This window comes from Polyergus mexicanus, unplaced genomic scaffold, assembly GCF_030449975.1.
Source record: "Polyergus mexicanus isolate NDT 795.1 unplaced genomic scaffold, iyPolMexi1.0 SCAF_10, whole genome shotgun sequence".
Lineage (NCBI taxonomy): Eukaryota > Metazoa > Arthropoda > Insecta > Hymenoptera > Formicidae > Polyergus > Polyergus mexicanus.
Window position 1 is genome coordinate 6634881 of NW_027223330.1, and position 14667 is coordinate 6649547.

General features: G+C 31.6%; 1 protein-coding gene across 1 annotated transcript in view; it reads right to left on the reverse strand.

The window, feature by feature from the left end:
• Positions 1-14667, reverse strand: part of Dhc62b (Dynein heavy chain at 62B) — a 962114-nt gene that overhangs the window by 360868 nt on the left and 586579 nt on the right. The window contains exon 25 of the mRNA XM_070302893.1: positions 9709-9995. Coding sequence (XP_070158994.1) covers positions 9709-9995 — 287 coding nt within the window. The remainder of the gene's footprint in view (positions 1-9708; positions 9996-14667) is intronic.

Consider the following 14667-nt stretch of genomic DNA (forward strand, 5'->3'; position numbering starts at 1 on the left):
GGTATTAAAATAGGCGCTAAGCGCCTCTGCCACTGCTCGGCTGGTGTTCGCTGGGCAACACACTTCCGGCTGGTCCACGTGCCGGGTAACAATGGGGGGTGCATTGTTACACCCTCCTTCTTCTTTAATTCTTGGTGACACTGGAAAAGTTGATTTTTTAGGTGAATGCTAATAGGCTCGAGATGGTATAATAGATGGTACCAAGTCCACATCCAAAGGATGCGTCTGAAAGACTAAGTCCGAAGGACGCTCGAAGGTTTCTTCAAATACTTCATCGCTATCGTCAGTCTCTAACCAACTTTATAACCAAGGGTGTCCTTCTTAGTCTTTCAGACGCTTGACCTAAATATTTAAGAATTTTTAATATTTCTTCTAGTTTAGTATCTCGATAAAGTTTATAGTATATATTAAGTATATCTGTGGCATCCCTTGGACTTAGCATCCCTTAGAATAAACGTCCTTCGGACTTAGCCTTTTGGGAGTCTTTCGGGTGTCTTTCAGACGCTGATTTTAGACTCGATTCCAGTTTATTAATCAATATGTTAATTTCTTTATTCGTTTCATCCAGTCTAGAAGTTATTGGTTTATTTTTTTCTTCTAAATTCATACTTTTTTAGGATTTAAATTTCTTGTATTTTGAAATGTTTTTCTTAATTCAGATTGCAGCTTTTCTATTTCAGCCACTTCTTATGGAGTTGTATTTATTATTTCATATGTGTTTTTAAATGATATATTTCCAAAATTAAAACCCGTTTTCATGTTAAGTGGTATCTTATGGGTACAGTCTGTATTTGACAATTCTGAATCTATATTCGACAATTTTGAATCTGTATTTAACAGTTGTGAATCTGAAGTTTTGCTTAAAATTTTATTTCTTGATTCAAAAACCGAAGGTTTGTCTGATACATTACGTAAATTTCTTCCCATTTATAATAATAATAATAATCCATTATTTTTTTAAAAGAAATATGTATCATTTTTTGTTTTATCAATTCCCAAAAATCCATATGGTTCTGATCAAGCTTTTTAACAGAACTTACAAAACTCTTCATAAGTTATTACATTTATTTGAGGTTCAACAAATATCTGAAGAAGAAATTCACTTACCTGAAAAAGATTTTATCAAAAATTTGAAATACTTTCCGCGTGAAAAGTACTTAAAACAAATGAAGCTAAATAGTTATTCTGTAATAAATGACCGTTAGTAAAATCGATATTATTGATGAATTACACAAACCGGCAAGGAGAAATTATCTAAGAAGATCTACTATTACATCAGGAGTCGATGATCTTTGGCAGGCTGATCTTGTTGAAATGGATTCGGGTAATTTAACGGGAATATCCAAAATTAATAAGGAACATAAATATTCATTAACAGTTATTGATACTTTTTCAAAATTTGCTTGGGCAATTCCTGTTAAAAATAAAACCGGAGAAAACGTATCCAAGGCAATGAGTATTTGTTTTAAAAACCCATCTCAAGGGCATCTTTCGGGCGTTTTTCAGACGCTTGACCTGAACTCACAGCATAAACCACCTAAAAATCTACAAACAGATAATGGAAAAGAATTTTATAATAAAAATTTAAAAAAACTCATAAAATTAATAAAACAAAATAAAATTAATCATTATTCGACATAAAATGATAAAAAAGCTGCTATTGTTGAAAGATTTTTTAGATCACTTAAAGAATTAATGTGGAAACAATTTCGTATACAAGGTAATTACAAGTGGGTTGATATATTACCAAATTTGATTAATATTTATAACAATAGAAAGCATAGAACTATAGGAATGACATCTTGTGAAGCGTCTGAAAGACGCCCGAAAAGCGCCCAAAAGGCTAAGTCCGAAGAACGCTTAGTCCGTAGGACGCTAAGTTCGAAAGGTGCGCCTGAAAGACACTTGAAGACGCAATTCAAAGTTGATGATTATGTAAGAATCAATAAATTAAAATACAATATATATTTCAAAAAGGATATACACTTAATTGGTCAACAGAAATATTTATAATAGATAAAGTTTTTAAAAACATATCTGCATATTATTATATTAAAGATATGAAAGGTGAAAAGCTTGAAGGAACTTTTTATGAACAAGAACTACAAAAAACTAAAATTCCATCTAACATCTATTTAGTTGAAAAAATATTTTTAAAAAAGGAAATAAAGTTTATGTTAAATGGCTAGGCTTTGATAATACACATAACCAATGGATAAATAAGAAGGATCTAATCATTTCGTAAACGTCCTTCGGACTTAGCGTCCCTTGGACTAAGCGTCCTTCGGACTTAGCGTTCCTTGGACTTAGCGTCCCTTGGACTAAGCCTTTCGGGCGCTTTACGGGCGTCTTTCAGGCACTTGACCTGATTTAAGAGTGTTAGACTCTGAATCGAGACCAACTATAATACAGATTTGATATAAGCAGGTAATTTATTTGTAACAAATGTAAATATTGGTCTTTCCACATGAGATATTTATAACCAAAAGGGGATGTTTCTATTATTATTTAAATATACTTTATCATCGTATGCCGATAATGCTGGTTTATTTGTTTTAACAGTATAAAGTTTCAATTCTTTTGATATAATATTGTATACAGTTTCAGTTGTGTTCTTATCTTCAAACAAACAGTTTTTGTACATATCAAATTTCATTTTTCTTATATTTGATTCCTTTACATATCTTTTTCTCTTTTATTTTTGTTATAAATTTTTTAGGTTCTTTACAAAACTTTGTTTCAGTTTTATCGTATCTAAAAGCATATATTTTAGACCTTAATTCAACCTATTCTCTTAAAGGTATTACGAGATATTCATTTTTGAATAAACCGATTACTTTTTTATTTATTTGTGGCATCCAATTGATTTTATGATCACTCATATCAAAATAATGTACATTGTTTTTTAAATCTATGTAAAGATTATCTGTTTCCACATAAATAACAAAAGAATCGGTATCAGTTCCTAATAATTTAGCTTTATCACCATAATTCTTCTTCAAAAAATTATAATAAAAATTATACATCAATAACTTTGATCAATAATTCTAATACAACAAATCCACCATATATAGGTTTATTTAATGTTATTTTTTTCTTTTTCCGATACACAAGCACTTTATCATCATCTATTATTTGTCTATCTTCATAATTTTTACACCTTGCAAAATTTTTATATGAATAAAACAAATCTACGTCACATTTATTTCTCACGTTTTTCATATACCGTTTCCCGTATACCGAATTATTCATAAGTTTAAAAAAGTCCTTTTCAAAATCATTTTTGGCTTCTAAGTTTTGTGTTTAAATTAATGTAGATCTTCAGCCATGCTTTTTGCCTAAATAATATTATCTTTTTTATATCTTTTGAAATTATTCCTTGATTAAGGCATTCTTGTAACATTCTATAATCAATTAAATAATTATTCTTTGATTTTAATGTATACATAAGTTTAGTATTTTACCTATTCCTTTAGATATCAATTTTTTTTTGATATTCGGATAATTCATCATATGTAGGTGAATAATATCCAGGTAACATGGGATAATTTTTAAATTTATCATGTAATTCCAATGGGATATCCAAATCAACGAGAAATGTACAACCATATTCTCCGTCATAGGGTAAGTTTTTAATTTTTTCAAGAGTGAAATCATTTACATCTTCATATTTAAATTCTCCTATAGGAAGAGATTGACTAAGCGCATACCCATATGAATTATTAGCATCTAAGTATAAAATATAGCTAACATGTTTTTTACTATTATATATACCTTTTTCTATCGCTTTTTCTTTAGATAGTTTTATGGTCTTTCCAATTTTATTATCTTAAAAGTAACAATTATTAGTTAATGCATATCTATGTGGAATCATAGATATTCCGCTTCTTATTCCAACTTCATATGTTTCGTAGATTTCTCTATCTGATAATAATTCTAATGTTCGTTCAGTGTATTTTAATAAAGTAGCATTAGCAAATTGTGGAGCAGATATATAATATACCGCGTCAAGCCCATATTCTTTATAACATTTTTCTCTGAAGTTGTTAAAAACATCATGTAATAAGACAATATCTAATTTCAAGTATAAATTGTGATAATCTTTTACAGTTTTACATTTAAAATGTCTATATACTTTATGAGCAAATTTAAGCTTAGAAGGGCTCACATTTTTATCATTTAAAATTGGATACTATTCTTTTTTTTTGTGTTTGGTAAATATAACTCATACATTTTAGCATAAGAATCCATCCATTTATACATATAAATTTCTTTTTGTAGAACTAAATGTAAATCTTCTTTTTTAAATCTGTTTAATATAGTTTTAAATTTAGAATAATCAACTGGCTTAAATACTTTTCCATTATACTTCTTGCATCTTCCAATCATTTTAAGTACATCATGTTCGTTTATAGGAAATAACTTTGTATTTGTTATTTCTTGAACAGCGTAAACAAAAACAATTGTTTACATCGAGTAAGTTTTTAACTAATAAATCTAGACTTTTGTTTATAAATCTAAATATATTAATGAATCTCACCTCCATATGTATATTATTAATATCTCCTTTTTTTTAAATGTTGGTTTTCGAATTGCATTCTTTACAGTTTTCAATAATTTCATTCTTATATTTTTTATTACATTCACTACATATTGATATGTCATACTGTTGTTCATATTGATCAACAACTACATTTTTTATAGAAATTGTAATATAATTTTCTTTTGTGTTTGGCATTATATTTATGGCTTTTTTATTTTTCTGCCCGTTTTCATATTTAGCTCCTAGTTTCAAAATCCATCTGAGAAATAATTTGGAATCATATTTCAAATTATGAAATAATATTGGTATAAAATTTGGTAATTTTAATTTTAAGTTGCAGCTGTCATGAGCTGCTTCATGATAGCGTCCTGTATAGTGATCATGATCTCTCACTTTGCTTTCCTCATCAGAAAATGTATTATTACAAATGTGACAGTTTTTCTGAGATTGTCAATATCCTCTTTCGTCATTGCTATTGGTTTTTTTACTTTTCTAAGTACATAATATCTTCTTGCATATTTAACAATAAGATTATTAAATTCATTCATTAACTGTTCAACACTCCCATTATTTATTAATTGTGTTTCATCTATTGTATCAAAGCAGAAACTATTCGACTCATGAATGACATTCTTCATAATTGACTTTTGTAATGTTGCTTCAAAATCTGAACTAATTGTGTATGGATGATATTGCTCTGCCCCTATGGAAAAATATTGTCTATTTAATTTAGTGGGCATTTTTATTTTTTGTTTTTCATATATACACAGAGCAACATGATCATTATAATTATACTTTTCTTTTTTCTCAAACGAATCGTTGCATTTTTCACGTATGTATCGCTTTCTGTGTTTTTTTGTTATTTGTCTTTTTAATAAAGCACTCATATTTTTAATTCCAACTACATGCTCTTTGTTATTAAAGATGTATACATTTTCTATCTTTATAATTATTAATAGCTTGACCAATAGTAAATGAACCTTCGGTTCTTGAATGCGTCCTTCGGACTAAGTCTTTCAGACATTGTTATAGCCCGAACAGGCTATACACGAATTATTAAATATATTATTCTAAATACATACTACAATATTTTATATTATTGCTCAACGCTGTAACGCGAATACAGATCACGTTACGAGCGTCGACCGAACAAAGCGCTGACAACGCGAGCCACGCGCGAAGCCCGAGCGACCGTGCAATCATTTCATTGCAAAAATGCGGAAATCAGGGCAAGCGGAAGAAGGACATTGCGAAAATGCAACGTAGAAGTCCTACTTAAAAGCGAAATAAAAAAGAATAAAGAAATTGCGAAAGTGCAAGCAAAGAAGTCCTACTTAGAACTTCTTAGCTTGCATCCGGATATTGCCAAAATCAAGCGACACGACACACAGCCTTGTCGCTAAACGACCCCCTCCCGGGAAGCCAAGGGGAGTTAATAAAAAGGCTCACCGCTAACGAACGGCGGGCAGTCTTTACCATTAATATTACGCGGGCAGATTAGATCAATAATTTACATAACGCGCGCAACCTTTATTCCTTTACGCGAGTAATATCGCTAACAGCCGCGAGTGTCAAAGCGAGTGTCAATAATTATTATAATATTGAATAGCCACGCAGTCGGCAGAAATATACACGAAGAAGCGAGAGGCGAGTCTCGAGACCGAAACTTGACTCTAGACACGCGCCCGTTAAGATATCCGCTATCGCGATACGCGACGCGAGTTAATGTGCGGGAACTGTGTAATTAAGCCAATTTACGAATAAAGCAGATATATATATATATTTATTTCAACTACAAAAGTGTCTATCTCTAACCTCTATCAATAACCTCCGTGAGCTACTCAGACGAATCCCGAATTCCCAAATTCCTCCCGGCAAACGATCCCAACTACCGTGCCTCTCCGGAGGCATAACAACGTCAAGCATTCGACAAACTATTATTCTCATCTACTCTAAAAACATTTATAGCTATATTTAAAAAATCTTCATACTTTTTCGTATTTTTTTAAATAATTTGTACAGGATAATTCATATTTAAAATTTCATACTTTGATATATCATATTTAGAAGGTCTGTTAGGGTCTTTATTAACTGGATTAAGTATATTTTCTAATGCATACTCAAAGTATATAAGATTTTCTTGTTGCTCACATTTAAATTTATTAGTTTTAGTATTGTTAACATGAACGCAGTATTTTTTTGCAATATAATTGGGCAATTTAACATAAGTTCCATCCCGAAGAGGGGTATATTTATCGGACTATAAATCAAGTTGAATAACTCTATCAAACACAAATTTGGTGTTTTTTGCATTAAAGCTAGCAAATTTATTTAAATATTATATATACTTTCTATTATATCAGATATTATATCCTCAAATAAAATATGCTCAACATTATTATCAAAATAATGTGTATGTACATAAGTCAATTACATTACCACATAAATCTAATGATATTGCACCATTGCAACTAATTTTATTGTTACACCTGTATGTTTTCTAAATCCAGTTCGTATTTTATCTTCTACGTATGGTTTAGTTCAGTGCTCGGATTTAGTTGCACATTTCGGCCCGATTCCGTGGCTCACGCCTATTGCCCCCCCCCTCACCGCTCGTACGTTAGCGACGAGTCGCCAGATATGCGTAACTAAGGACCGCGACGCTTTGTCTCAGGAGCGTCCGTATATAAAAATGCCCAAATATAATAATAAAACAATACTTATCTATAATTAAAAGTTTTTCTTCAATATTTTATATCAATGAAATATAAAATATTGAAGAAAACTTTTAGAATTTTGATAATTTTCGCGGTGCATTTAAAAAGATATTGTCTTATTTATTATATTTAGGCGTTCTTACATATGAACGCTTCTGAGACAAAGCGTCGCGCTCCTTAGTTACGCGTATCTGGCGTCTTGTCGCTAACGCACGAACGGTGAGTGGGGGGCAATAGGCGTGAGCCACGGAATCGGGCCGAAATGTGCAACTAAATCCGAGCACTGGTATAAACATATACATATACGCTAGAAATTTATTAGTCAGTTTGTAATAAATAAATATATATACATATCTAGAGATATGTATTAAAATTAGAATATTTCTTTTACTTAACTATAAATAAAAATATAAATTTCTATGATTAAATCATTGTTATAATACAAAATAAAAAATAAAATAAAGTAATAATAGCGGGATTCTAAAAATAAAAACAGAGACAAAGGCGAAAAAAGGCTAATTTGAGCCCAGATGCTGTTTTAGAGCGTAATAAAATAAAATTTCTTAAAATGTACATTGACAATATATTATGCATACGTTTCGACCCATTTCGGGTCCTTCTCAATGATGACAAATAAATTTAAATAAATTAAACTAAACCGCAAGTACATTCGAATAACGATTCGAGGCAAATCAATATAAAATTAAACGCAATGCGAAAAAATTAATTTGATTTTTGTGCACTTCTGATGCAAAAATCTGGTTGTTGGTAAAACAAAAAATTAATCAACATATTTCGGATGCTCGTACTAATCGGACTCATTGCACACATATTATACCTTCTTTTCAAACGCTGCAATAATTCATTATGCAACACAATTGTCAGCGCTAAAAAATTTCAGTTGTTCTCATTTTTTGTTGGAGAAAATCAAAAAAGTGATAACGAGAAAAGACACGATGAAGAACTAAGAGCACTGGTGCCAACGTAAAGTCTCACTGCAAAAAAAATTAGAAAAAATTGTGAACATACAAAACAAATTATGAAAAGGAAATGATATCTGTTACAGAGGAAGCCGTTAAGGCTGTGAAAATAAAAATACTTACAAAGTTGGAAGCGTTAACAATTCTGAATAAATAAATCAATCGGTCAAATTGATAAAAAGAACAGGAAATAAAATCAGAATGATGTGTGAGAAAGATAAAACTGATCTATAGGCTGTCTCGAAATCAAATGAACAGAACAACATAAAGAGAGAGACCAAGAGAAAAACAAAAGAGATTCGAATACGTGTCAACCGAAGAAATTAAAAACAATGAAAAAGTGGAAATCAAAAACAATCTGAAGAAATAAGAGAACAGATTATATTTTTTAATGATTGAAAAATAGGAGACTCGTGTCATCTTGCAAGTTTATACGATTTTTTTTGTTGCTTAATGTGTAGCATTTCCGAAATGCATCTTTTGACATAGAGGGCTCCTTATCTAATATATGAACATTTTTCCAATCGAACTCATGCCCTAGGTGGTCGGTAATTACAGAATGGGAGGACGAGAATTTATTAATGTCCAAGTGATGTTCTTTAATTTTTGTTACTATTTGTCTACTGGTTTATTTCACATATAAATCATTATTAATTATTTATTAACTCATCCTTTTATCCTTTATGCAGACTCTAGTGTAAAAAAGATTAAATTCTCTTACCGAAAAGAAACCACTAAACCAGTGCTGGGATTTACTTGCACATTTCGGCCCGATTCCGTGGCTCACGCCTATTGCCTCCCACTCACCGCTCGTGCGTTAGCAACGAGTCGCCAGATATGCGTAACTAAGGACCGCGACGCTTCGTCTCAGGAGCGTTTATATGTAAGAATGCCCAAATATAATAATAAGACAATACTTTTCTAAATACAGCGCGAAAATTCTTAGAATTAAAAGTTTTTCTTCAATATTTTATAATTCATTGATATAAAATATTGAAGAAAAACTTTTAATTATAGAAAAGTATTGTCTTATTATTATATTTGGGCATTCTTATATACGGACGCTCATGAGACAAAGCGTCGCATTCCTTAGTTACGCGTATCTGGCGACTCATTGCTAACGCACGAGCGGTGGGTGGGGGGCAATAGGCGTGAGTCACGAAATCGGGCCAAAATGTACAAGTAAATCCCAGCACTGCACTAAACGAACGTTCAAAAAAGCAACGTGACCGCAAGCGGTTTACCTGATTTTTAAACTTCAGTTTTTTTTACCTGAGTTATACGTCTCGAGGCTAACTTTGGAAATATAGTTGTTACGCCTTTCTGGGTGTGGAAGGATGTAACATATTGAAAATAACGGAGATAATTTGAGCAATCACGTAAAATATGACATGACTGTATATGACATACATATACACACTTTCTTCTCGTATATACTTTAAATAAATAATTAAATAAATAATTAAACCTATCGCTTCGTCTAAGGCTGGTAGAGCTTCAGCTAAATCCGCTTCGCACTCCATTTTCAATTGCTTGGCGACTTCGGCCTGCGCATTTGCAATATTTTCGTCTCTCTTCACCAGGACCGTTGCTCGTTTGACACTCGTTTCTTCTGTTTCTATTTGCTTCATTGTCTCTGCAGTTTCCTTCGCTGATGCCTCTAATTCTGGCTTGAGTTCTGTCAGTACAATGCGCATCTGAGAAATTTGTTCAGCCGCGTATTCCAGTTTATCAAGACCGCTGAGGTATCGTTCTCTATAAAGAATTTAGTATACTATAGAAAGATTGACATCTAATTAAATATAGATTTAAGTACAAAAAAATTTTATGAACGGTGAAATCGTATTGTAAAATGATAATGTGAGACATAATGCATTTAATTAATCATATAAGTATAAAATTAAGTACATACGCAGATTATTCTCTAAATATACAGTTATGAAGTATTGAAAACAGCATAATTGTAAAGAAAAATATGATCTTATATTAATTTTTCCTTAAATAGATGTTAGAGATGTTTATATCGTTTCGCGATATTAATTTTTTATCGCAATCGGGCACGAGTCGTATATCACCAAACGCCGACTCGTGCACACTTCTTTCTGTACTCGAGTTAGGATACTCTCCTCTGTTCCCGGATCTTTGATATTTTGTCTATTGTCGACTATTTCACTTTTTGACATATTTCTCTCTCTCTCCGACTCTCCTCATCATTCGACCATTCGATCAATTTGATCAACTAAATGGATCAAATAAATTCGAATTTGCTGCAGGGCGCACGGGATTGATCGACGTAATTGTTAAATAACTCAGTGAATAATGACCGAAGAGAAATGTGACACAGAAACTTTTGTCTCAAAATTTTACCTTCTTTCATCCCCTCAAAAGTCAATTATGAGTTTTGAGACATCCTGTATATTAATAATTTAATATGTAATTATGGTTTACTTTAGTTTCAATTCACAAATTAATATTGATTTGTGAATTACAGCAGCTTTAAATCACGAATTTAAGTTGATATGTAAATTATATCGGCTTTAAATCCCGAATCATATTTGAATTATGAATTAAAGCCTGTGTTATTCACAAATCAAATTTGAATTATAAATTAAAGTCTATGTAATTCATAAATCAAATTTGAATTATGAATTAAAGCCGGTGCAACTCACGAATCAAAATTGATTTGCGAATTAAAACCTGTGTAATTCACGAATCAAATTTAAATTATAAATTAAAGTTTAATATAAGTAATAATTAAAAATTGATTTATGAATTATTCCTGAATTAGATAAAAAATTGGGTAATTATTTACTATAACGGATCCAACTCTAATGACATTGACCTTGACATATGTTGTCAAGGACATAATCCTGAGTAACCTTTCTTTATAACTTAATCGGCGGTCATTATTTATTAAAAAATTATTAACAAATAAAGTTTTAAAACAAAACGTAATTTTTACATGAGTTTGTAATTTCCAGGCAAGAAGCGAGATCCATCCTCATCAAGACGTTGTATAACTCAAATCAAATTTTCAGAAATAGGTTTGGGTTAGGTTATATCTTCCGGAAGTGAAACCCCCCGTAGGATGGGGTGGGGGGGCGCGAAACTCATTGCGTTCACGCATACACTTTCCCATCCACACAACAATTCTGAGCTGAACGTCGCTTTACATTGTAAAGTATATGCATGGACACAGTGGGTTCCGCCCCCCCCATCCCTCCTACGGAGGGGCTTCACTTTTGGAAGATATAACCTAACCCAAACCTATTTCTGATATAAAACTAAAATTTGATTCAAGTTACGTTATGTAACTCAAACCAAATTTTCGTTTCGAATGTAACTTCAACTTTAAATATCTCAAAAATTATAAAAGATCGCCGATTAAATTAAAAGGAAAGGATGCTCAAGATTATGTGCTTCACAACATATGTCAAGGTCAACCTCATTGGACCTTGTTCCGTTATAGTAAATAATTACCCAAGTAGCAACTCGTGGAGAAATATTTCTCGTACACTGATCGGTTGACGAAGAGAGATGATTGCGCCGTCTTTGTCTCTTTTTCATCGCGTATAGCGTTCATGAAGGCACAACATCAATATGTTAAGTACATGGATGCGATTATTGGGAGATAATGTCAGACAAAGAGCGACAATCGCTGTTCTTGTTCCTTTAACGTAATGCTGGGATTTACTGCACATTTCGGCTCGATTCCGCTCACGCCTATTGTTCCCCATTCACTACTCGTGCATTAACGAGTCGCCAGATACGCGCAACTAAGAAGCGCGACGCTTCGTCTGAGGAGCGTCCGTATTTAAGAATGCCCAAATATAATAATAAGACAATACTTTTCTAAAAGCACCGCGAAAATTCTCAAAATTAAAAGTTTTTCTTTAATATTTTATCAATGAAATATAAAATATATGTCCTTCGAGAATTTAGTCTAAGAAAATAAATAACCTTTATTATATAATTTATAAACAAAATTATTATCTTATTTCTCTTCTTTGACTAATGCTTAACATTTCTATTTCAGGCTTTAACTCTGACGCTTTCAATTCAACTGTCTATGTAATATTTTTTATAGAATTTCCACAAGATTTGTTTTGTTATTTAAACATGCAACTCATTGCTTAGCTATTTGTAAATGATCTAAAAATATTAATTACGTATTAATTACATTTATATATAAAATCTAAATAAACATTCACACATTTCTAAAACTAAAAGTTAATTCCAGATCCACACAATGTTTGTAGATAATAGAAGTGCTTCGATATGATTTGGTCACTTCATTATTCTTTATGTTAATTAAAAATGTGTATTTAATGCTGTTGTTTTTATGATATTTTTGGTAGAATTCTCACAATATTTGTTTTGCTATATTAATATAAACTCATTGCGGTAAAAATGCATAATAACGAACCCAACTCCAATGACCTTGATCTTGACATATGTTGTCAAGGTCATGACCCTGAGTAACCTCCAAATGGTTTTAGCCGTCGCTTGTTGTTTATTAAGAAATTCTTCTTAGAGGTCAAGGTAAACCGGAAATCATATGGGATAGAGTGTGTAAAAGTAAACATTTACCCATTTACGTTTTATTTACTAAACTTTTTTGGTTAATAACTTTTTAATAACGAGTGATGGTTGAAACATTATAGAGGATGCTCAGGACAATGAGCTTGACAACATATGTTAAGGTCAAGGTCATTGAGGCTGGGTCCGTTATTATGCACTTTTATCCTCATTGCTTTTAGCCATTTGTAAGTTAACTTAAAAATATTAATTATGCATTAATTACATTTAAATGTAAAATAGAAATAAACATCATATACAGGGTGTATCCTAAAAAGTAGGAAGTATTTTAATGAGAGATTCAGGACACAAAAATAAAAGAAAAAATGCATATAAACATATGTCTGATATGACCGTATTTTCAAGTTATAGCTTCCCAGTAAGCAATTTGATAACAAATTGTTGCCAAATTGGCATCAAATTCGCTCAAAACTTGGTAACAAATCCAGTGCCATCTGTGTCCGCATTAAGCTTGTGTTTTGGTGACAAAGCTTGTTGACATAACCTGACAGCAAATTGATGGCAAAAACCGAGCAAAGCTTGACATGATTTGACGTCAAATTGATGGCAAAAATCGACCAAGATCTGCGCAAGACAATCTGATAGCAGATTGTCAGCAAAAACCGAACAAATTCTGCAGCTTTTGGCCATTCATATAAAAGTATATATTTAAATAGATTTAAAGCCTTAACCCTAAGTAACAAAATGATGATAAGTTTTGGTCATAAAATGACCATTAGATAATTAGACATTATATAAAATCGTATATTAATATGTTAAAACATATAGGTAAATTCAAATAACTTAATTTATAAAATTAAAGATCTTTTTGGATAGAAATTGTTTGAATAAGTGAAAATCGAACAATTATCTGTCCGATTTACCAAAAATCAATTCAATATCTGAATTTCCTGTATAAGAATTATGTCAAAAATTGAATTGATAGAAATATATATATTATAATATTATTAGCATTTTGTAGGCTTTATATACACTCATGACAAGAATTTGAATACGGGTATAGATAATGAATAACGCGCCGCATAGCGATAAGCGACTGAACTATTTTATAATACTTTGTAATAAGCTGCAGATTTTGTTCGGTTTTTACTGCCAATTTGCCATCAGATTGCGCACTCCAGATCCTGCTCAGTTTTTGCCGACAATCTGATGTCAGTCATGTCAGCAAGCTTTGCTCGGTTTCTGCCGCCAATTTGCTGTGTAGTTATGTTAGCAAGCTTTTGATTCTTGCCGGCAATCTGCCAGCTTAATCGGTAATAACAACTCTTGTACCAAATTTGTAGCCTTTTTGCTGACAATAATTTGTAGCAAGCACTTGGCAATATCTGTTAGAACAGACCTGGCTGACTGGGTTGTTTTATTTTTCAACAGAATTAAGATAATTACGTTTCCGCATACATAAGTCTAGCTCTGACTGCGTGGGCTAATCCATACATGAGATGTACGTTTGCCATTTCATTGTTTGACCAAACCATTTTCACTTAAACGTATTTCTATCATTAATAGTACTAACGTACGATACAAATACCTTACCTTCACTGAATACAAAATATGAACCGTATCACTTACAACACAAATAATACGCGTTTATGTTTACAAATTAAGACCTTAAATCTTTTAAATCTTGTACATAAACAGCAAACCGATATCCAAGTATACTATCTTAACTCTATTGAAAAATAAAACAAGCTATAATTTGAAAACAAGGTCATATCGGACATATGTTTATATGAACTTTTTCTCTTATTTTTGTGTCCTGAATCCCCCATTGCAATACTTCCAACTTTTTAGGATACACCCTGTATATGAATACGCGTTCGCGCGTATA